The 22096-nt window shown below is 41.5% G+C and overlaps 1 protein-coding gene across 2 annotated transcripts in view; it reads left to right on the top strand.

Annotated features, from left to right (window-relative positions):
* The first annotated feature begins 463 nt into the window (after positions 1 to 463).
* The window catches only part of LOC127057248 (calcium-activated potassium channel subunit beta-2), a 268310-nt gene continuing 246677 nt past the window's right edge, over positions 464 to 22096 (top strand). Inside the window, exon 1 of one of the 2 annotated variants that reach the window (XM_050966139.1) lies at positions 464 to 552. In XM_050966139.1, coding sequence (XP_050822096.1) covers positions 515 to 552 — 38 coding nt within the window. In that variant the 5' untranslated portion in view covers positions 464 to 514. The remainder of the gene's footprint in view (positions 553 to 22096) is intronic. The other variant, XM_050966141.1, reaches the window with a different exon arrangement.

Below are 22096 nucleotides of genomic sequence, written 5' to 3' on the forward strand. Positions count from 1 at the left end.
GTCCTGTAGATGGATATTTAAAATAACATTCAGTTTTCAGATAGCGCTTTCAAATACATCATTATGGAAAAATGCACCTTTAATAATTACTTCCTCCCTGAGAGTATGCTCTTAATGATGTCAACTGGCTTCAATACAGCCGCTAAATTATATTTTGCTTTAATTTGCTTATTTGGGTACAAAAAAACCTTGCATCAAATAGTTTGTTGTGGGTCAATACTAACTGTGAAGAATTGTTTGCAATGGGAATGAGGAAAAGTTACAACAGAAATTGCATCATAAAGAATTTAATTTCTAAAAGAACTACAGAGGCACCACTGGAAAAAGTTAGCAATGAGGAGGCGTGCTCTCTCTTGGTTGCTATTAGTGCTGGTCTTTGGGGTGTAGCTTTCCTCCTGGGCTTCTGCATTTGTTTTACGTATTGTTTTCCACTTCCTTCTGGTCAGGACACTTATTATGACTAGGTGAGATAATACAAAGCAGCAGCACAGAATCTGTTCTGCTGCAGGACAAAATGAACCTTTGCTTCAAACATCCAAGAGACAAATGGGGGTAAGTGAAAAAAATTAAGCTGTTCTGGGTGGGGGGTGCATTACTTGAAGCTAATTGACAAATAATAAACAGCTGTTGTTCCTAGCTGACCACAATATTAAGAATTCCAACTGAGGAGCAGCCCTGAAATATACCAAGGAAGGAATTGTATGTAGGCCTTTGCTAAAGTCTATTTCTTAGATGTTATAGGAATGGTAATCCTTTAAACAAGGTTCACTAGGCCTCCATAGCAGAGTTTAAATACATTTTCCCTTTTTTTCCTACTTGCAAAGAACTTCTATATTTTTCCTTCACTGTGTACACTATAAATAATCAGAGTTTATCCTGGTGTTATTATCTTCTTGTATTTAGTGCATATTACAGTAGTTGTATTTGCTCAGCTGTACTGAATCCTATAATGAAGACATGGTGCAAAGGGCATTTTCAAGATGTGCAGTGAATCTCTGTAGCTAATAAAATAAGCAGCTGCTCTGCTGGAAATATCAACGTGAAGCTATAGTGCTAGTACAAAGTGGACAGCGTAAGTGATCCTATTTTATAATCCTATAATGTCAATACAGTTTGGTTCTACATGCATGCAGGAAATACAAGATTTGGCGACAGAAACTTTTGCCCCAAAGATTTCCTGTCTGCCTGTGTCAGTGTTGTTTTTTTAAGATAGACTCACTCAATTGGCCAGGTTTACTGTGATCTGCATAGATACGGTACAGCCAAGATTTCAGTTATGAGAGCAAAGGGATTCACAAACAAATCTGTGTGTATGTGTATGTGTATGTATTAGCAGCAAATAATCTATTTAAAAAACTTCACCTTTTTTATTTTTCAACCATATCTGGAAACAATTTAAAACTTTCTCAGATTTATTATTTATTCCATGTTGCTCATCAAATAACTCTGCCAGATCCTTCTCTGTAGATTATTGTGTTGCATTTATTTGATATTCAAAATTTCACCAATATTTGTTAGTTTTGATTGGCCACTAGATTGCATGGTATGTTTCTGAGCTCTGCCTGGATTAGCATATTGCTTAGAATCAGCTTTCTTGTGTGAATACTAACAGTAACACTTTCAAAATTCACTTTCCATGAATATTCTCCACTATTTGCTCATAATCCATTGTTGCTGCAAATATTCCTGCTAGTAAATGTTTTCACCTGAGCTTTTGTGGAAAGCAGTTACAGGTGAGTGAGCACAATCAGAATTAATTAATATAAGAAACTGAATGGATAGTTCTCAAAAATATTTTGAAGTCTTTGTGCAGCTTTATATAATGAACTAAATTTTGCTCCTGTTCACACTGGTGCAATGATAAGAATGGAGTAACTACAGGCTTATGCTGGGGGAACAGAGGGCAGAATTTTCCCCCAGTGTTTAAAGTTAACTGCTTTCAAGAGAACCCTAAATGACTTGTATTAGAGGGGTAGCCGTGTTAGTCTGGATCTGTAAAAAGCAACAATGGTGTCAAATTTGCAAATTTGTTCCAGGTCAGCCACAAAAATGCTGGCATATTGTGGGGTCATGTGGGTGCCCATAGTGGTGCCACTGGTCTGGAGGTATATATTGTCACCAAATTTGAAATAATTGTGTGTGAGGATAAAGTCGCAGATCTCAGCAACCAGTTGTGCTGTGGCATCATCAGGGATACTATTCCTGGCAGCTTGTATTCTATCTGTGTGTGGGATGTTTGTGTAGAGAGCCTCCACATCCATGGTGGCTAGGATGGGCAATATACAAAAACCTATAGGAGAACACTTCAGCCTCCCTGGACACACAATAGCAGATTTAAAGGTAGCCATCCTGCAGGAAAAAAAACTTCAGGACCAGACTCCAAAGAGAAACTGCTGAACTTCGTTCATTTGCATATTTGACACCATCAGCTCAGGATTAAACAAAGGCTGTGAATGGCTAGCCAACTACAAAAGCAGTTTTTCCTCCCTTGGTGTTCACACCACTACTGCTAGAAGAGGGCCTCATCCTCCCTGATTGAACTAACCTCATTATCTCTAGACTGATTCTTGCCTACATATTTATACCTGCCTCTGGAAATTTCCACCACATGCATCCAACGAAGTGGGTATTCACCCACGAAAGCTTATGCTCCAATACGTCTGTTAGTCTATAAGATGCCACAGGACTCATTGTCGCTTTTTACTAAATTACTTGTTCAGCAATGTGGCCTAGTGAATACAGCATTCAGGAAACCTAAATTCCGCTGCTGTCTATCACTGCACCTCTCTGTGCCCTGTTTGCCCTCCCATGCTGGTCTGTCTTGTCCATTTACTGTAAGATCTTTGGGGAAGGGAATGTCTCTTACTATGTGCATGGCCAGTGCCTGACCGAATGGATCCCCAGTCTCAGCTGGGTCCTCTTGTTACCGAAATGTCAAGTCCGCCTAGCTGAGAGCCAATGACAGCCAGACAGGGATAAGGAAAGGTTGCTTTATCCTGCAGAAGAAAGGAGAGTTCTGTACCTTGGTACAAAAACACTTTACTCCATACAAAAACCAAGAATTTTTTATACACACTCACACACAGGCTTCGGTTGTGTTAGCATTTGATTGATGGTTAGCAAACCCTGCACTTTTGCAATCTGCTCAGCAAAAACTGGCTTAGGACCAGCTTCAACTGCCTCAAGACTGATAAGGGAAGACAGTTTAAAAGTTCAGGCTATTGTGTCCGTGAGATGTCCAATTTTCCCTGATGGTTGCCAGCGATTATATGGGGTCGCTGCTGACTGTCACACTCTCATAATACCAATAATAATGCTCATTGCAGTTGATGGCAGTTCTACCTAAGGATTACAGCATCAGACCTCAAACTTTAGCTGTTACCCCACCAATTTCATGGGGGATTAAGAGGTTAAATTGTATTTAACTTGGCAAATCCATGTGTGAAGAGGAGACAGTCTGCCCAGTGCAGCAATCAAAGCTGGCTTTGAACACTTGCTTTACTTTCCATCACACGTCTTCCCTCTGCCACTGAGGCCTCCAATATGCTTCTTGCAGCTTCAGCCCTCAGTGGCAGCCAAGGAAGAGTGTGTAAGCTGGGTGTATGGAAATTATTAATAAAAACAGCAAGAGGGAAAGCAAAGTTACTATGGTAATTAAAAATGGGATACGGTTATAAGCTTGAGCCAGTGATCTAGACAATTAAACTGTAAGTTAGCACCGCCACTAACACACAGATAATAGCTGGTACTGAGAACCTGGAGCCTGATTCTGATCTCATTCACACAAGTTTTATACCAAAGTATTTCCACTGACTTCAGTGGAATTACTCCCATTCAATAGATTAGAATCAAACCCACAGTCTGTATAGAAGATTAAGGGTCAGATTCTGATATCACACACACAGGCATAAACTGGGAGTAACTCCACTGAAGCCAACAGAGCTACAGCTGTATAAATAGGAGTAGAATGAGGCCTTTGTATTTAATCTTTTCCTTTCTTCTGTATTTTCAACTGGAGCAAAGAGCTCAGATTTCCACTATTGCAAGTGTCTAGCATGACTTTATTCATGTTCTCTTATGTCCTGCACCTGAACTTTCAACAATCCAGCTGTATTTGTATAGTAAAATAGAGAAATCATGTCAAACATATAAGCTCAGGGTTACAAAAAGTAATTTACCAGCTTGCTAGATGGTATCTATGGAGAAGACTATACAAAAAATAATAATAATAACCATCTGTAAAATAAAGGTACTTTGGAACTCAGCAGGAAACAAAGAAGAACAAACAGAGCAGCCACCTGGAAAAAAAAAACTAGATGTACACAAAAGGATCAAAATAATAATAATATTTTAAACTGCCTTAATCAGAATACACCATATGAGAAGATTTAACTGGTCACCATGAAAATAATAAAGTGGGTTATTAAAGTCAGGAGGGAAATAAGAACAGAAAATATCTTAAAAGGGGAAGAAATGAATCAGATAGTAAAAATAGCATCTGAAATATTAAAAAAAAATCCACCTTCAAAAGCAAAGCAATGGTAATTGTCAAATATTGAATTTGATAATCCTCCATCCCATGTGATTGTCTAATAATCGATTGCAGGTACTTGACAATGCTTTAGTCATTTTCCAAACTTATTTGAAGATAATGCAGTTCCCCCCAATAAATCATTGAAAAAGCATCATGTTCTTTTATGTCTGAGCTGTAAAGTGTCATTTGCATGATGTCAAACATGCTGACACATATCACACATTACTGTCTCTCCACCTAACATGTCAAAGCAAGAGATTTTCAAAGGCACATGTCTTTGAACTGAAAATTATGTTTAACAAAGGTATTTCAAGAGTTATTTTAGTAAAATATCTCCTCGTGTTGCATCCTGCCTCCTAGATTGTCTACACATGAGTTGAGACAGAATGATTATTACTTATATATTGCAAGCTGTGTGCATGGTGCTGCATAGGCAAGTAAGTAAGAACAGGTGGCGTATTCTGTATTCCTTGCCTATCCAAAGCATAGCTACGTACAGAGTATACGGTTTTTGTCCCAGATCCTTTGCTGGTATAAACCAGCAGAGATTCAGTGGACCTGATTCTCATTTCTATAAAGGCCCTGGCAGTGTGAATGAGCCTGAGTGTCAATGAGAATCAGATCCATTGACTTTAATGGACCAATGCTAATTTACACCAATGGAAATCCAGCCCATTTCCGTTGATTCATTAGCACCTCTTCTTCCATTCCTTGTTTCCCTCTTGGGATGTGCAGCTCCACTTTGCATATCTGGAAAGACCTTTGAGATGCAGATAGTTCTATCTATAGTAAAATTCTGATATTGCATCACTGACACTATTGAGGAGTAAATTGCTGCTCTACTGTGACACTTGATCTGACACTCGGAGACACACTCCAGAGCAGTAGAGATTCTTGCACAGAGTTCTAAATGTGCCTTTATCTTAAATTTTTATCCTAAATATGCAGTTGTTGTAAGAGTATTTAGAAGGTTAGGTATTTTGACTTGTATTAAGAAATGTGTGTTGTCTTGCTGAGGAAAAAAAGCAATGTACTTTGATACACAGCAGAAACTATAAAAGCAGCAAAGAATCCTGTGGCACCTTATAGACTAACAGACGTTTTGGAGCATGAGCTTTCGTGGGTGAACACCCACTTCTTCAGATGCATGCATGTATTCACCCACGAAAGCTCATGCTCCAAAACGTCTGTTAGTCTATAAGGTGCCACAGGATTCTTTGCTGCTTTTACAGATCCAGACTAACACGGCTACCCCTCTGATAGCAGAAACTATGCTGCATACATGTGTCTATTCATCTGGTATTTAGAGCTGATGGGGAATTTTTTGATGAAACATTTTTTCCCTTGGAAAATGCTGAATTATCACAATTGAAACTTTTCATGGGAAAGGATCAGTTTCAACAATTTTTCAACTCAAACATTTTTTGGAAAAAAAAATTGAAATTGTGAAAGTTTTATTTTGACATTTTTGAAACAAAATATTCCTGTTTTCCAGTTCAAAATGACTTCATTTCAAAAGATAAGCTAATTATACTTGGGTTTTTGAATAAATTAAAATTTTAAATGGTTGAAATCAAACAAAGTATTTTGATTAGCCCAATATATATTTTTTTATTTTTATTTTGGTGAAACTTTTCATCCTGATTCATGACAAGAAGGAACATTTTTCATTATCTCAAAAATTTTCAAGGAACAGGAAAACCATTTCCTGCCCAGCTCTGCTGGTATTGACTAGTTTGAAGTCTGTGAGGGGATTTAGACTTAACAGCACTTAACATTTTCATACCATAGGATTGCTTTAATACAGTGTGGTGTGATTTTAATTTGCAGAAAACTGTTTCCTACTATACCCAGTAGATGGCAGCACTTCATCCACAACTAACTAAGCGATGAGCTGTAAACAGAAAGTCTAACAATGTAGATGGTTCGCAGGTCAGAAGATAGTTACAAAAAACCCTAGTTTAATGTATTGTGGCATTAGGGTTAGCGGTGTACCAATGCTAGAGTTGTTCAAAACTCATTCATTAAAATTTGCCCAGTGACAAAACAAAATATGTTTGGAACAAACTACCCAGTGCTGGAGAAGGAGAAACAGGTGCACTCCATGCTACTTGGAGTGGGTGTGTGCTCTGTGGTCGCACCCAGGCTAGGTAGTGGGCCTTAAAAGACTGGTACATTGAGGCAGTGTGTTTTAGTGCATAGAGCACTAGATTGGAATTCAGGAGACCTGATGTGAATTCCTGGCTCTGCACATGAGCTGTTATGTGATCCATGGGCATCTTTCTTCATCTCTGTTTCCTCTCCCACCTTTCATCTGTCTTTTCCACATAAAATCCAAGTTCTTTGGGATAGGCAGCTGTCTCTAACTATGTGTTTGTACAGTGCCTAATACAATTGGGTCTTGATCCTGATTTGGGCCCATGGGTGCCACTGAAATCCAACTAAATAACAACAACAGTACCAACCCCAAAAGAAAGATACTATAAGAATAGCTAGTAGGTAGGAGAAAGCTGACGGTGATGGGGTTGCTTACCTGGAAGATCTGAAATTACATATCTCTGAAGGACTAAGCTGGAGAGTAAAAAGGACTTCATGCAGATGGGCTATATACAATAATAGTTGATATTGCCTAGTCACTGTACAGAGCTGCACAAAGGAAGCCATTTGCTATGCACAGCAAGAAGTTGTATTGATCCTACAGAAGCCAAGAGTATATGTGAAAAGCCTACGACAGAGCAAGGTAGGAAATGGTCCAGGAAGGAGCAAGGGATCTACATAATCAGGCCTTCGCTGCTCATGAAAGCGACCCTGGACTAGAGCCCAGAGCAGAGGGAAGGCCTGAGTTCCCCTTCTGACCCACTGAGGAAATACCCTCACATGAGGTGTAAGGACTATCAAAATTCCCTGATGCCAGGGGCAAGGATTAGTGAGTCCAGAGTCGGGCTGAGGACCCAATGTGAGGTCGGTGGACTATTTGTTGGACTCTTGGTTTACCCAGGAATGGATGGGACTGTTTATGGCCTGATCTGAGGGACATGTCACAAGAAGTTGTGGGCTACTGAATGGCAATTTGACAGAAACAACTGAGGGGAAGGCCCTGCAACACCCTGCCTGGCCACAAGAGGGAGAACCAGTGATGAGTCACACTCTTACAGCCCAAAAATCATGTCTTCTCAAATGCTAAATATAGATTTCTTTAAAAGATCATAAAGATAATTGTTAACATTAAATAAAAGGACCCATACTAAGATGTGCGCATACTCAATGGGCCAGCACACTTCCTTAGAGCTCAGACTGGTACAGAAAATGTAGCATGTAATGCATATACCTTGATGAATGTTACTAATATAATGTCCAGATCCTACAGTAACAGATGCTCTGTAAATTAGAATAGAAGAGCTGCATAGAGAAGTAGAGCAGAATGGATTGAACACTATCAGCTGAACCGATTACCTTGCCAATGTTTTTTATTAAAAACCTTATTTGACTAAATGTTTTTGAGTATGTTGCCAGCTAAATAACTGGCAAAGTATTTGGCAAATACATAATATGGCAAACACCAGAAAAAATGATTGAATAAATATATATGCTACTGGCAGGTGGGTGGGTTGTTTGGTTTTTAAGGATTTGGCTCGGATGGATGGATGGATGGATGGAATGATCAAAATACATAGACTGGCTTTGTCTACATTTCTGTCTGCCCAAAAAGCTGAAACTGCTCCAGATAATAAAAATTACTGTAGGTAAACAAAACATTTATCACTTTCCTGGAAATGTTCATACTGCAAAGATTATTTTTAATGATTCTGAAGTTTAACTGATGTTCAGTCAGCCTCTTTAAGTTACCTAGTTCCATTACTGCACCAGAGGATGTTGTGAAGGCCCAGACTATAAAAGAGTTCAAAAAAAGAACTGGATAAGTTCATGGAGGATTGGTCCATCAATGGCTATTAGCCAGGATGGGCAGCGATGCAAAACTATGCTCTGAAGTGTCCCTAGCCTCTGTTTGCCAGAAGCTGGGATTGGGTGATGAGGGAATGAATCACTTGATCATTACCTGTTCTGTTCATTCCTTCTGAAGCATTAGCCACTGTCGGAAGACAGGTTACTGGGCTAGATGGCCAGTATATCTGTTCTTATGTATTCTGACCCTATCTTTCAGAGGGCACTGCCTTCATTAGTATGTTTGCAGGCAGGAGTTGTAAAAGAGTTGTATAAGAACAAACAGTCACTAATCTCAGTTACCTGAGCACTTTGATTCCCCCATAAAACAGTGGTCTGAGCACTTTACACCATGACCAAGGTTAATGCACTTGGTAACCCATCTCTATTGATAGTACCCTTGACCTGCTTTTTTCAGTCTACTTAAGTCCCTGAGTTTCAGGCACCTTAGGGCTTGTCTGAACAGTGAGCACAGCAAGCCACATGTGAATCTACAGCACAGTGAAAGTCCCAAAGTGTGGCTCAGTGTACTGTGCTTTCAAGCAGTTGTGCAATGTGTCATTATTACGGCCCTACCAAATTCATGGCCATGAAAAACACATCATGGTCCGTGAAATCTGGTCTTTTGTGTGTTTTTACTCTATACTCTACAGATTTCACAGGGATGGCCAGGTTTTTTCAAATTGGGGGTTTGGAACCAAAAGGGAGTTGCAGGGGGGGGGTCACAAGGTTATTTTAGGGGAGTTGTGGTATTGCCACCCTTACTTCTGCACTGCCTTCAGAGCTGGGGGGCTGGAGAACAGTGGCTGTTGGCCCGGCACCCAGCTCTGAAGGCAGCGCTCCACCAGCAGCAGTGCAGAAGTAAGGGTAGCAATAGCATACCATGCCACTCTTACTTCTGCCCTACTGACTTCAGAGCTGGGCGGCCGGAGAGCAGTGGCTGCCAACTGACGGCCTTGCTCTGCAAGCAGCAGTGCAGAAGTGAGGATGACAATACCATACCATGACATCCTTAATTCTGCACTGCCACTGGCTGTGGCTCTGCCTTCAGAGCTGGACTCCCAGCCAGCAGCTGCCGCTTTCCAGCTGCCCAGCTCTGAAGGCAGCACTGCCAGCACCAGTGAAGAAGCAAGGGTAGTAATACTGCAATCCACCTCCTACAATAACCTTGTGATTCCCCCACCCACCCACCCATACATACAACACCTTTTTGGGTCAGGACCCCTACAATTATAACATAGCAAAATTTCAAATTTAAATAGCTGAAATCATTACATTTATGATTTTTAAAATCCTATAACCATGCAATTGACCAAAATGGACCGTTAATTTGATAGGGCTCTAGTTATAGCCAACTCTGAACCAATGGGACATCAAGTGATGGCAGTAGAGTGCTAGAGATGTAACTCCACTGCTTCATCCCAGTGAATGTGAGAGGAATCTACCCCCAAGTATGTGAGATGAGAATCAGTCACAATAGTAAGACTCCCATTGACTTCATAGGGAGCAGAATCAGTCCCCTACAGACCCATCTTTTGGAGGAGATATTAAACTATCAAATATTTATTGACTATGTCCAAGCCCACCTGACCTACTGCCTTCACTGTATCCTGTCTTCTCCATTCAGTTCCAGATGCCTGGAATAGTCTGTCTTCTAATATAGAGAGACAAGGTAGGTGATCTTTTATTGGACCAACTTTTCATGGTGAAAGAGACATGCTTTCAAGCCACACAGTGCTCATCTAACATGTCTTGTAATATCGCAGTCACATCCTTTCTTCACTCAAATCTCTGCTTCAAATTCACTTCTGCTGTGATAATCCACCAAGGGAAAAGGGAGAAAGTTATTTTTAAAGCTTAACTGTTTTGAGATTGGATCTTATTGGTCCACCACTTTGTGTCTGATCAGTATAGTTTGTTTAACTTAGGCCCCATCCAGCAAATTTCTTAAGCACCTGCTTAACTTCATGCACCTGATTAGTCATAAGCGTAGCCAGTGCATAAAGGTAAGCAGGTGCTCATATGTTTTGCTGGATCATGGATTTAGACTGAAAGCGCTATGGCTCAGAGACCTTGTCTTCCTCATTTATTTAGTGTGCACATAGTCGTCTAGCCAAGTGATGGCATCTTCAGTGGCATGATGCAGTTCTTCTAGGCCACTGCTGAACCTAGTCAGCAGGCATTCCTTGAGAATGTACATCATCATCTGTGTTGTGCCATAGCTGTACAAAGGGCTGTCACGAAGACCCCAGCGATACTGGTTAGCTGCACAGAGACCTTGCCCAATCCAAAAGCTATTCAACAGGGAACATTGGCAATGGGGCAGGTCAAAACCAGGTGGGCAAATTGTGGGGTTGGTGATGAGAGACTGGTTGGGGATTATAACAGAGATCCATTCCTCTCGCCAGAGTGTTTTCACCCGAATATCCTGGCGTGGCGGATGAGACCGTAATGGGCAACATGACAGCAAACATGCAGCTGATGGTTTAAAAAAGTCATTGTGCAGCGGCAGGCTTGAGTTGGCTCATACTTTCTCCAGTAACTTGCCAGTGGCAACCTCTATCTGATATGAGAAGGAGCAACATTGCACAGAACTGGAAGCCATGGGAGTGAAGTCGGACTCAGGGTGCTGGAGGTGATACGCATGGCAGCATGTAACTGCGTATCCACCAGTTTGGTGTGTGATGATCAACCCCAGATTGGTGCACAGTACACCACCACCAAATACGAGGTGGCAAGAGCTGGCATCCGCAAAGTTGGAGCACCAGCACCCCATGACGAACCTGCCAGTTTTCTAAGAAGATTATTGTACATCTTAACTTTAGCTGCTGTCTTCTTCAGGTAGGCATGGTAACTCAGTGTGCGGGCTAAGGTCACACCTAGATAGACTGGTTCTACTTCATGCTTCACCTTCTGACCATTCTGATAAACATTCAGATCTCGGGTTGTGCTAGCATGATGAAGATGGAACAAACTGGAGACTGTTTTTATGATGCTTGGCTGGAGGTGCCAAGTCTTACAGTAGTTAGCCAACTTTGTCATGTCCCAGTTTAAGGTGGAATCAAGCTCGTGAAACAGCCAGGCCTGGGTACCACAACAGATGTCATCTGCATAAATGAACTTTCGTGACTCCGTTGTTAGCAAGTCATTGATGTAAAGGTTGAACAGGGTTGGTGAAAGCACAAAGCCCTGGGGTAAACCATTGCTCTGTCTTTCCAAGTACTTGTCTTCTCCCTCATATGGACTCTGAACTGCCTATCGCAGAGGAACAGTTCAACGGTGCCTGTGACCCAATATAATACCTTCATGAGCAGGCCAGTGTGCCAGCCATATTGTACGCTGCTGTTAGATCGATAAGAACAGCGCCAGTTTTTAAGTTTCTCTGGAAGCCATTTTCAACATATGTAGTCAGTGCGAGTACTTGATTGCATGTGCTATGGTCTCGGCGAAAGCCAGCTTGGCCAGGGCTCAAAATTCTCTCCAGGCTGGGTACTAGGCGCTGTAGGACCAAGTGCTCCAGTGCCTTGAAGCACACTGACAATAATGATATGGGATGATAGGTTGATGCTTGACTTGTCTTCCTTAATGAATTGTGTAGTGATAAACAACTTTCAGTGCTTAATGAAAAAATAACAATAATGATAATAGTAACACCGAGAACCAAAGGCAACTTCTACAAGTCAGATCATTTTACAAGGGGAAGAATCAGGGATAAACCTGATGCTTTGACCAACACTCCGTCAGTCAAAACTGACTCTAATAAGAAGTGGTCAGCATTTTGTATGTGGAAAGTTTTCCCCACAGAAATAGGTAATTTTGTCAAAACCAAATTTCTTGGCAGCAAAATTAGAGAGACAGAGTAGATGAAGTAATATCTTTTATTGGACCAAGCTCTGTTGATGAGAGAGACAAACTTTCAAGCTTACACAGAGCTCTGTTGTCAGAGGTGTTGTTGTCAGAGGTGTGTTGTCAGATGCTACCGGTGTGGTGCTCTGCTCTGCTCTCTCTCTGTTGGTATCACTCGGCTGCATGCATGTGTTCCCTCTGTGTGCTGCCCCAGCTCTGCGCAGATAGCTGACACAGCAGACCCCGAGAGAACCCCCAATGACCACAGAGTCTAGTAAGGTACGAAGGCACGTCGGCCAGGTTTATTGCAGTATGGACACAATTGCAGTTCCCTCCAGATTGTTACTCTACAGGGCATACTACGAGAAAGTGTCCCCGGTCAATGGACTCGGCTCAGTCAGTGGCGGGACTTTCCACTGCTCCCTCGGCCGGACAAAAACATCGCCCTAGGGATACATTTTTATACACAGGTACAAACGCAGTAAGGTACAACCCCTCTACGTAGTAAGGTGCCGCCTCTCACCTTGTACATGTTGGTTTGATCAAAACAACTCTATCCATCATTTTACCCTTTTGCCCCTGTAATTGGGATGGGTCGGCCTGTTCCTTGTTATCTGTGTGGAATGTGCAAGTGTGTGAATGTTCTGATCTCTAGTGTTCAGTACCTTTTAGGTACGTATCTTCTTGCAGCATCAGCCCTTTCCTTGCCAGCTTCTGTGAGCAGGGCCTGCCTCTGGCTCACAGCTTCACTTTGCTTTATGTTAGCAAAGTCTTGACCATTACTTTAGTTCAGGCCTCAGGCCTCATACTGGGCCTTTATCAGGGCCTTCACTTACTACAAGCTCTTCTTCAGGGACTGACACAACTACAATAACATTGGCAGAAACATGTCAGTTCTGATGGAAAATTTCAGTTTTCCCATGGGAAATTTCTAAATGAACATTTCTGTTTCAAATCAACATTTTGAAATGAAACCTTTTGTTCCATTTTTATTTCAAACATTGTTTTATTTGAGCCCTGGGTTGTTTTGTTTCATAATGTTGGTTTGAAATAAAAATCATTTGAATTGATTCAAAATGTCCCATGGGAAAACTAATATTTTTCAACAGAAAGTTTTCAGATAAAGGCTTTTTGAACAAAAGTTTCTTGGGGTGAAAAATTTTAGTTTTCTGACCAGTTTTAGTTCTGATGTAAAGACTCTGTCTAGGACATTGCTGAGTGCTTAACAAATGCCATGGGGACCTATAGAATGCCTATGTTATGATCTAATGCAGTTTTACCAAAAATGTGAGGTTCTGTGTGCAAATATTAGCCAAGGGTGGGGGCAGGGAATAGACAGATGTCTCAGTTGTTCTTCAGTCTCAGCTTCCCTTCAGGCAAAAGCCTCCCTGGCTGTTATGAACATAGAAAAAAAAAATCAAAGCATAGTGAGTGTAAAGAATGAAGAGACTTCTGCCTGAGGTTGCAGAGAGCCTGAAACTCTGAGGGGTGAACAGGTTCATCCATCTGAATGGCTGCTAACTCAGATCCCAATGATATTTTAAATGCATTGCCAACTATTTCACTTTTCATTGAAACATAAGAAAGGAGCGGGGAAGTATCATTGTTGCCCCTTTGCTAACTCAGTGGCTAGTCAAAGTGCAGGATCTTGAGGGGCTGTTCCAGTTGGGAGTGAAAACCAATGATAGAGTCGGGTAGTCTCTGTGCTACAAAGTCCTGCTTCTCTGAACTCAGCAGGAACCAAAAACACCAAAAACAAAAGGAGCAGTGTCTTGCTGATAGGCTTCTCTCAGCCTGGCCCCAGAACCCAGAATCTCTCTCTAGGTTTCTTTCAGGGTCACGCAGGCTGCTGCTTTGCTTTCTCGCTCTGCCCCGAATCTCTCACCGTTTTTTGTGTGCGCACCAACCCTCCATCCATTCGGTGCTAGTTTTGGGAAGATTCCATTAGGCCTTGTTTGAAGTAAGGCCCTTTTACAGTTCCTTATAGCAAACTTGAGTGAAGACACATCCATACCCATCAGTTTCCACTCAGCCCATAACAAGGTTTAACCCAGCTCATAACAATGCTATGAAGATTGACACCAATGGTTCCCTAAGTGAGGGGAAAGAAAGTAGAAAACATATAACTGAAGATGTGTAGGCTTTTAACAACACTTGGCAGAGTTACATTAGATGGGGGTATCATTTGGCTGAATTGGAGGGTGAGCCTTCCACAGTTTGGGCAACGCTGATCTAATTAATCTCTTTGCATCGTGTCTTGCGACAGCTCGATGATGGAAAGTCATGTATAAAATCAAATTCTAGTCTGACTTTTACTCTAGAGCTTTCCCAAAGAGCAAGCGAAGGTCTAACTGAAACATCTGACCCTCTTCTCTCCACCACCCCACACACCATATTACTTTGGGAGGGATTCAGGGTTAATTAAACTTTCCTTCCCGTTCTTCATCCATTGTCCTGCAACGACCCTTTGAACAAATGTCATTTTGAAAAACAAATATCTTTAGCGTTGAAAGCTTTGCTTTGGCTAGGGCTAGGCAAATACTTCAAAAAATTACTGCAAGTATTAACTCAATGTGAAATTCATCCCAAGGTAAGACTTAAGTACAATTTAAATCCTAATTTGCACCTACTTAGGTTGATCCTCTATAGAGGAGTGAATTTCATCCTAAATGTTGTTCAGCAGATTGATGCTAATAATAGTTTTGCCCCTTTTGTGATAACTTTCCAAACGCATTCACATGGTGGTTTCACTAGCATAGCTACCTGAAAGAAAGCCACATTTAAGCTTGTGCTCATGACTAATTGTGAAACGTGAATCTTAACCAACTAAAAACCTCACTTCTCCTTGAAAATACTTTACAGCTGCTATTGCTTTGTTACTTGTACTTGTACTTGTGTAACACCCTAGCTAACTATAACTGAAAGCAATTAGAGAAAAATATCCCTTTTTTTCTTTTTCACTTTATTTACTTTGGGTAAAATTTTCAAGAGCTCCTGAGTGGCATAGAAGTCTAAGGGTTGGTCTACACTGAAAACTTCTATCAGCAAGGCTATGTCTCTCAGGGATGTGAACAATCCACACCCCAGAGGGACTTCACTATGCCACCCTAGCCCCCAGTGTAGACAGAGCTAAGTCAATGGAAGAATTGTTCCATCAGCCCAGCTAGTGCCTCTCGGGAAGGTGGGTTAACTACTGAAATGGCTGTGCCACTAAAAAAAATTATAAATATGTGGAGATATACCTATCTCATAGAACTGGAAGGGACCCTGAAAGGTCATTGATTCCAGCCCCCCCCTGCCTTCACTACCAGGACCAAGTACTGATTTTTGCCCCAGATCCCTAAGTGGCCCCTTCAAGGGTTGAACTCACAATCCTGGGTTTAGCAGGCTGCTGCTCAAACTATCCTTGAACTATCCTTCCCCCGCATAGCATTTGAAGTGGAGATATACCCTAAATCTCACTGATTTTCAGTGATTTCAGTTCCTAGGTCCTTACAGCACTTTTGAAAACATCACCCTTTGTGCATATGACTGCATTTTGAGTATAGTCATTTTCACCCCATGTCACACCAACTCAGGTTCTCTTCACACTGCAGCAGGGAGTAATTTAAAAATAGGAGAATCTCACCAAAAAAACCACAAAGGATTGGAGACAGACATAAATCTCATAGGACATATTTTTAAGAGCTCAGGGCAGATTTCCAGCATGCACAAGTAGGGGCAGATTTTTAATTAGAACTCACTGAAATATTTTCCATCAATGGTTTTTTTTTGGGGGTGGGGAGGCAGTGTTTGTTTATTTTTAATAGACACTGGATTTTCAGCTAAACTGAAACTTAAGAACAAATTGCAATTGTTTTCTTGAAAATTGAAAACTAAAATTTTGGGGTAAGCTGAAAACCTAACACATATAACATTTTCAGGTTTTTTGATTTTTATAATGAAAACCGAAAACACATTGAAGAAAAACTTTGACAAAAGAGGGGGAAAAAACTGGTTTTGGCTACATTTTTCATGGGAGAGAAAAAATAATTTCCTGACCAACTTTATTTTTAACTAATTTTTTTTCAGCCTGGCTGTAGTTTAAGTTCCTGGTATTCCTTTAAGCTCTTTGAGAGCATTCTCAGAAGAAAACTAATTTCAAGCATTATGCTTATTCAAAAGGGAACAGAAGAACATCCTTGGCCAAGTCTTCATAAGTGCTCAGCACCTACAAACAGGCTTTTGCAGTTTTTTTTTAAAGCACTTAGTTGCTATTTAGCCAGCAAAATAAGTAGTTAAATTTTCAAAAGAGCTCAGTATGGTGGGTGTTGCGGTCATCTAAAATCTGCCCCTAATTGTGCATGCTGGAAATCTGCCCTGAGCTCTTAAAAATATGCCCTATGAGATTTATGTGACCAGTCATAACTAAGCAAACTCAACTTGAATTTCAAATGTTAAGGACCAATATATAAATTAAATTCATGACAAAGTTCATTGAACAATTTCAAGCAGTGAATAAGTTCAAGCAAAATGACCTGTCTGTGGACTCCATGAACAGAGGCAAGATTATTCATTATACATTATGTGCACATCTCTAGCTTTTACCCTCTATCTCCAACATGAAATGCTCTGAGAATAGTTGAAGTCCCGCCTAATGCAAGGGCTTAAATGTCTTAGTTTTGTGTTTGTTTTGTAGACATAGTTGCTTTCAGTTTCACTGAATCCCTACTGAACATGCATTAAGTGCTTTGTAGAGTACAATTAAAATAATGAGAAACTGGAGGTTAGATATGGCGAGCTGCATATCACAGAGAAAATCTTCTTGACAATATGCCAGTATTTGAGCAAAACTGCTCAAGTCCTCCTTTGGTGAGAGACCTTTCATCTTTCCCCAGAAGTCTGTCTGCAGACCTACAATTCTCCCCATACACATGAGAGACTTACAATTTTTCTAACTCATAAAATGCCTGGATTTTGGTTCCCTCCCTGCTAAACTATATACAATTGTTTCCATTATTTCACGGGATATTTTATCAGGCCCAGTGCCTTCCTTGCTTTTAAAAAATTCCTAACAGCTGTTTATTGTTTGAGTAGAAATGAGAGGGAATCAAGCCTCCCCAGATAAGAACACGCCCAAATCCAAATCCACATTTGCTTGTTGTGCCACAGGTTCATTGCTAGTCGAGAGAAATAAGCAAATTATGTCCTGATAGGCGTGATGATTGACAATAGCTTTAGCAAGATCCTCTTCCTCGTTCTGTGCTCATGAGCAAACGGTATTTTCTCACACTGCTACCACAAAGGTTGGGGTCATCTGAGGATCTCATTAGCCATCCTTCAATTAGAAGGAAGAGGGGGGTGAGGCTAGACTCTGGAATGTACTAATCCTGGCTGGTCTGACAGAACCCAAGTCTGTTGCCCTGTTCTTTTCTCCCAGGTATTTGCCTGAGGAGCGTGTGTGACATTGAGTTCATTAGGAGAGGCAGTATTTCTGTTCACTCACAAGATGTCAGATGTTTTTAAAACGTGTCCAAATACCCAGCGAAAAGAGAGCTGTGAGAACTGTGTCCCTAGTTACCCAATTTCATGCACAAATGGTGGTTTGTGATCCCAAACCTTGTAATTAAACACGTAATGTGAAAGGCCACTTTTTGAGGAAAAAACAAACAAACGAAAAAACAGCAGTGTTTCTCAGAGCACATGAGATTAAATTTCACATGCTAGCAAAGGGCTGTGTGCTGATAGCATATGAAATCTCACCCTCGATTGTCTTGTGTGTACTGTAGCTAACAGCTGCATGTTTGAAGGCTGTCAGACTGCACCTAGCCACACTTTCGATTTGTTTTCACAGGTAGGAGAAGGTAAGCAGGGAGGCTGGTCTTATAGTAAAGGCAGACTAGGTTATAGAATTCCTGTGTGACCTTGAGCTAGCTAGTTCCCCATGTGTGAAAAAAGCCACGTGGTCAGGGGCGGCTCTATGTATTTTGCCGCACCAAGCATGGCACCCTCACGGCGACCGGCAGGCCGCAACCCCGCAGCTTGCCACCCCAGCATGCCCTTGGTGCGCTGGTGCCTGGAGCCGCCCCTGCATATAGTGCCCAGGATCCCTGAAACAAGAGACTTGGGCTGCGAGGTAGAGTCCTGTTAAACAACTATTCATTATTAGGGTAAGACCATATGCCAGCTAATATCAGTACTAGGCACTGTACAAACACATAGTAAGACAGTCTGTTCCCCAAAGACTTTACAGTCTAACCAGACAATACAGGTTGGAAGAAAGGAAGAGTTTCATGCTGTTATCCATTCATAGTAAAGGCTGCAAACGGCAGAGAATTTGCACTTAAACCAACTGAACAAAGCAGAATGGATGGTTTATGTACTTTTGACCCACTATAAACCCCAGATGATAACGTACTCTGAGATGAGTTATAAACGGAAAGTTCACCTTTGGTTCTTTGTAGGATTTTGAAAGGCTCACTCGTTTGTTTTGGTTTTGTTTTCTTGTTGTTATACCAAGGCAGTTAGTTTTTAAAATCAATGTTAATATTTTCTGGGTTACCATTAAATTGTTGAGTGATGCTCTTAACCCCTTAAGTGCCGTATTGGATGTGTTCATTGGAGTTTACTATACTTTAGACAATACTAGTCAGTTCATGTGCAAATGAATGGCGGAGTGGTTCAGACTAAATAAATAAAACTCTATGAACCTTCACCCTACTCCAGACCCAAGTCAGTGGTATAGGAACAGCCTGATCCAATGGCTAGGCTGTGGGCCTGATATTCTGGAGACCTGAGTTCTAATCACAGCTTCTCCTCTGACCTATTATGGGCAATTCCTTGGCCCTCTGTTTTCCAACCACCATTTGCCTGTTTTATCTATATAGACTGTAAATTCTCTGGGGGCTATACTGTGTCTTACTATGTATTTGTACAGCCCATAGTACAATGGGGCCCTGATCTTGACTGGGGCCTTTAGGATCTACACTGTAATACAAATGATACTATAGAGATTAAGAAATACTAAAATAAAACAATTTGCTGTTTTCAAAGCCCTTCGCACTTCCAGGTTCTAGTCAGGAAAATGTGCTGAGCAACCACTTCAAATCCTATCCCAGACCAAGTTCGCAGACTCTGAACGTTCAGATAAACATCTTTTGTTGATTCGCCCCAGTCCTCCACTCTGAACCACTGGTGTTCAGCCGTCATTAGAGAGAAGTCCATTGAATCTAGATACATATGGCAAATGGCCATAGAGCTATTCACGTGTCACTTTCATGGTTGCATAGGAATGCCCTTAGGGCAGAAAAGGGATTACTGATACCAATTTGAAGCCCCAAGTGCATCATTTTAGAGCAGAGCTTGCTATGATAGCAGATTTCTACCTTCAGTTTTCACTTTGTTCTTAAAGATTGATTGTTCACTTATATCCTCTGAGGAAGCTCCTAGCAAGATGGATGTATCATCACACTTTCAGGAGAAAAGGAATTGTGCGCCTCAGTTTAAAAAAAAAAAAAAGTTGAATCCCATTCAATAATCCCCCAAATTTATATCTCTCAGTAGCATCTCAGTAATCTCTCCCAACATTAGTTCAGAAAACATCTTTTCATTTATAGCTATATCACTGCAGTAATTCAGATAGCATGGCCTTTATTTCTACTGTGATGTTCTAACAGTAATTTGCAGGAGTGGAAGGCAATTTGCTATCCTAACCAATTACTTTTGTCCTTGGATAAAGCAGGCAGCGAAGGCCGTGCCTCTGGTTAATTGGAAACACCAGAAAGATATCCCTGATGCTCTGTATATTTCTCTATGAAGTATAGTACTAAGGATGTTGCTAACATTCAATTTAGCTTGCTCAGAATTAAAACAAAGGCAGTACACTTAGATCTAAGCATGAGGCTTCTTGGAACTGTTTTGGTGTCATGTTTTGAATGGTGGCAAAAGATAATCTGTGTTCTTATCAGGGAGGTGCACATCCAAATAATGACTTCTTGATGTTTTTATAACTGAGCTTCCGAACCTTTTTCAGGATTGCCCTTCACTACTAGTTATTGGTGTAGCACACCCAGAGTGAAAAGTCAAACAATATTCTATCTGATTGTGCATCATGGTACCCAAAGAGTGTGTCTTCAGAATATGAAGGGTAAATATGAACTGTAGGCGAAAGTACTTCTGCTAGTACTCTGTATACTGACCTTTCAACTTCTGTTTCCATCTATTTTTCACAGAGCAGCCTGAGACCCCATGTTGTTAAAGTCACTACAGCAGCCCATTCAGCTACTGTTACAGCATTCACCCCTTCCCAAGGAAGTATGGTTTGGGGATTAGGATTTAGGAGTGGGACTCAGAAGATCTGGGTTCAATTCCTGACTTAGATACAGATCTCCTGCATGACTGGGGCTATGTCACCTAGGACTAGATTTCGATACCCTTATTCATGCTGAGTTGCACCTAATTCTGGGGGTAGCCCTACTGATTCCAATCTCTACTGACACACATAAATTGAGCTATGCTGTCTCACGGGAGGGTGGCTTTATTCAGTAATACATGTTGATGCACACAGATAATCAGTAATGGATGCTCTCTAAGAAACTACACAGAGTCCCTGAGAGAAAAAAGTGAGACAGTCAGAAGAGAGAGAAAAACTTAGAAAGGGTCTCTCTAGAGCTTGACAAGGAGGTTTATCTTCACATCATGTCTTATGTAAGTGCTGTTGAAGCATCCCTGTCATCCCTGTGGGGGGAGGGATAGCTCAGGGGTTTGAGCATTGGCCTACTAAACCCAGGGTTGTGAGTTCAATCCCTGAGGGGGCCATTAAGGGAACTGGGGTAAAAATCTGGGGATTGGTCCTGCTTGGAGCAGGGGGTTGGACTAGATGACCTCCTGAGGTCCCTTCCAACCCTAATAGTCTATGATTCTATGAAATAATGGTCAGCTAGGGGGATGGGACCTCGAGAACTGCTGTTGGTTCTGCCAAGGTTTTTAACAATCACGTTGCTAGTCGCATTCCAGCCAGAACAAACAAACAATCCACCCTGCCTTTTGCTTTCGCTGCTGGGAATCTCGTCGCATGTCCAGCAGAGAACAGGACTGCAGGCAGCTTTAGGCCAAAGCAGGGAAGGAGTGTCTACCAACATTTCTGTGGTTCACAAAATGGACACAACCAAGACCGTGTTGGTCACAAACATTATTTGTGGGGGACAACTAAAATGATTCGAACGTAACAACTGGAGTCACCTGCAGGCTAGACAGGCACGTTCCTAGCTAATCTGACTATCTCCATTTCCAGCGCACTGATCACCACAGTATCTGTGTATCATCATGGCCATTCATCACATATACCAGATTCTCATTTGAATACTACCAGCAATCTTGTGACTAGCATGGACCCCTTCCTCGCTGTCCTTCCACCTCTTGTTCTACGGTTGCTAGCAAAGAGAAGGAAAGTGGCGGTGTCATTAGCAGAACTGGCAGCATAATCATTGCTAGACCTTCTCGTTTCCTACCTCTCAGCCGCTCCTTTTTGAGTCTTTTCTCGCAAATGGCCTATAAATATACAATAATGTCCAGTCAGGCAAAAATATAGTTCACTTACCAGCAGGCCACGAAGCTTTCAATATCCTAAACACCCAGAGGCACACTGTCCCCTTTTAGGAGACTTGTGGGTGCTACCAACAGGGTTAGACCCATCAGCGCCATACACACAACTCCCTTTGATCAACAGGAGTAGCTCTATGAGCTGAGTGCGACAGTAGCAGGCTCCTATCCTCTAGTTAGACCAACCAGAAAAGA

The sequence above is a fragment of the Gopherus flavomarginatus genome, chromosome 8 (assembly GCF_025201925.1).
Source record: "Gopherus flavomarginatus isolate rGopFla2 chromosome 8, rGopFla2.mat.asm, whole genome shotgun sequence".
Taxonomy (NCBI): domain Eukaryota; kingdom Metazoa; phylum Chordata; order Testudines; family Testudinidae; genus Gopherus; species Gopherus flavomarginatus.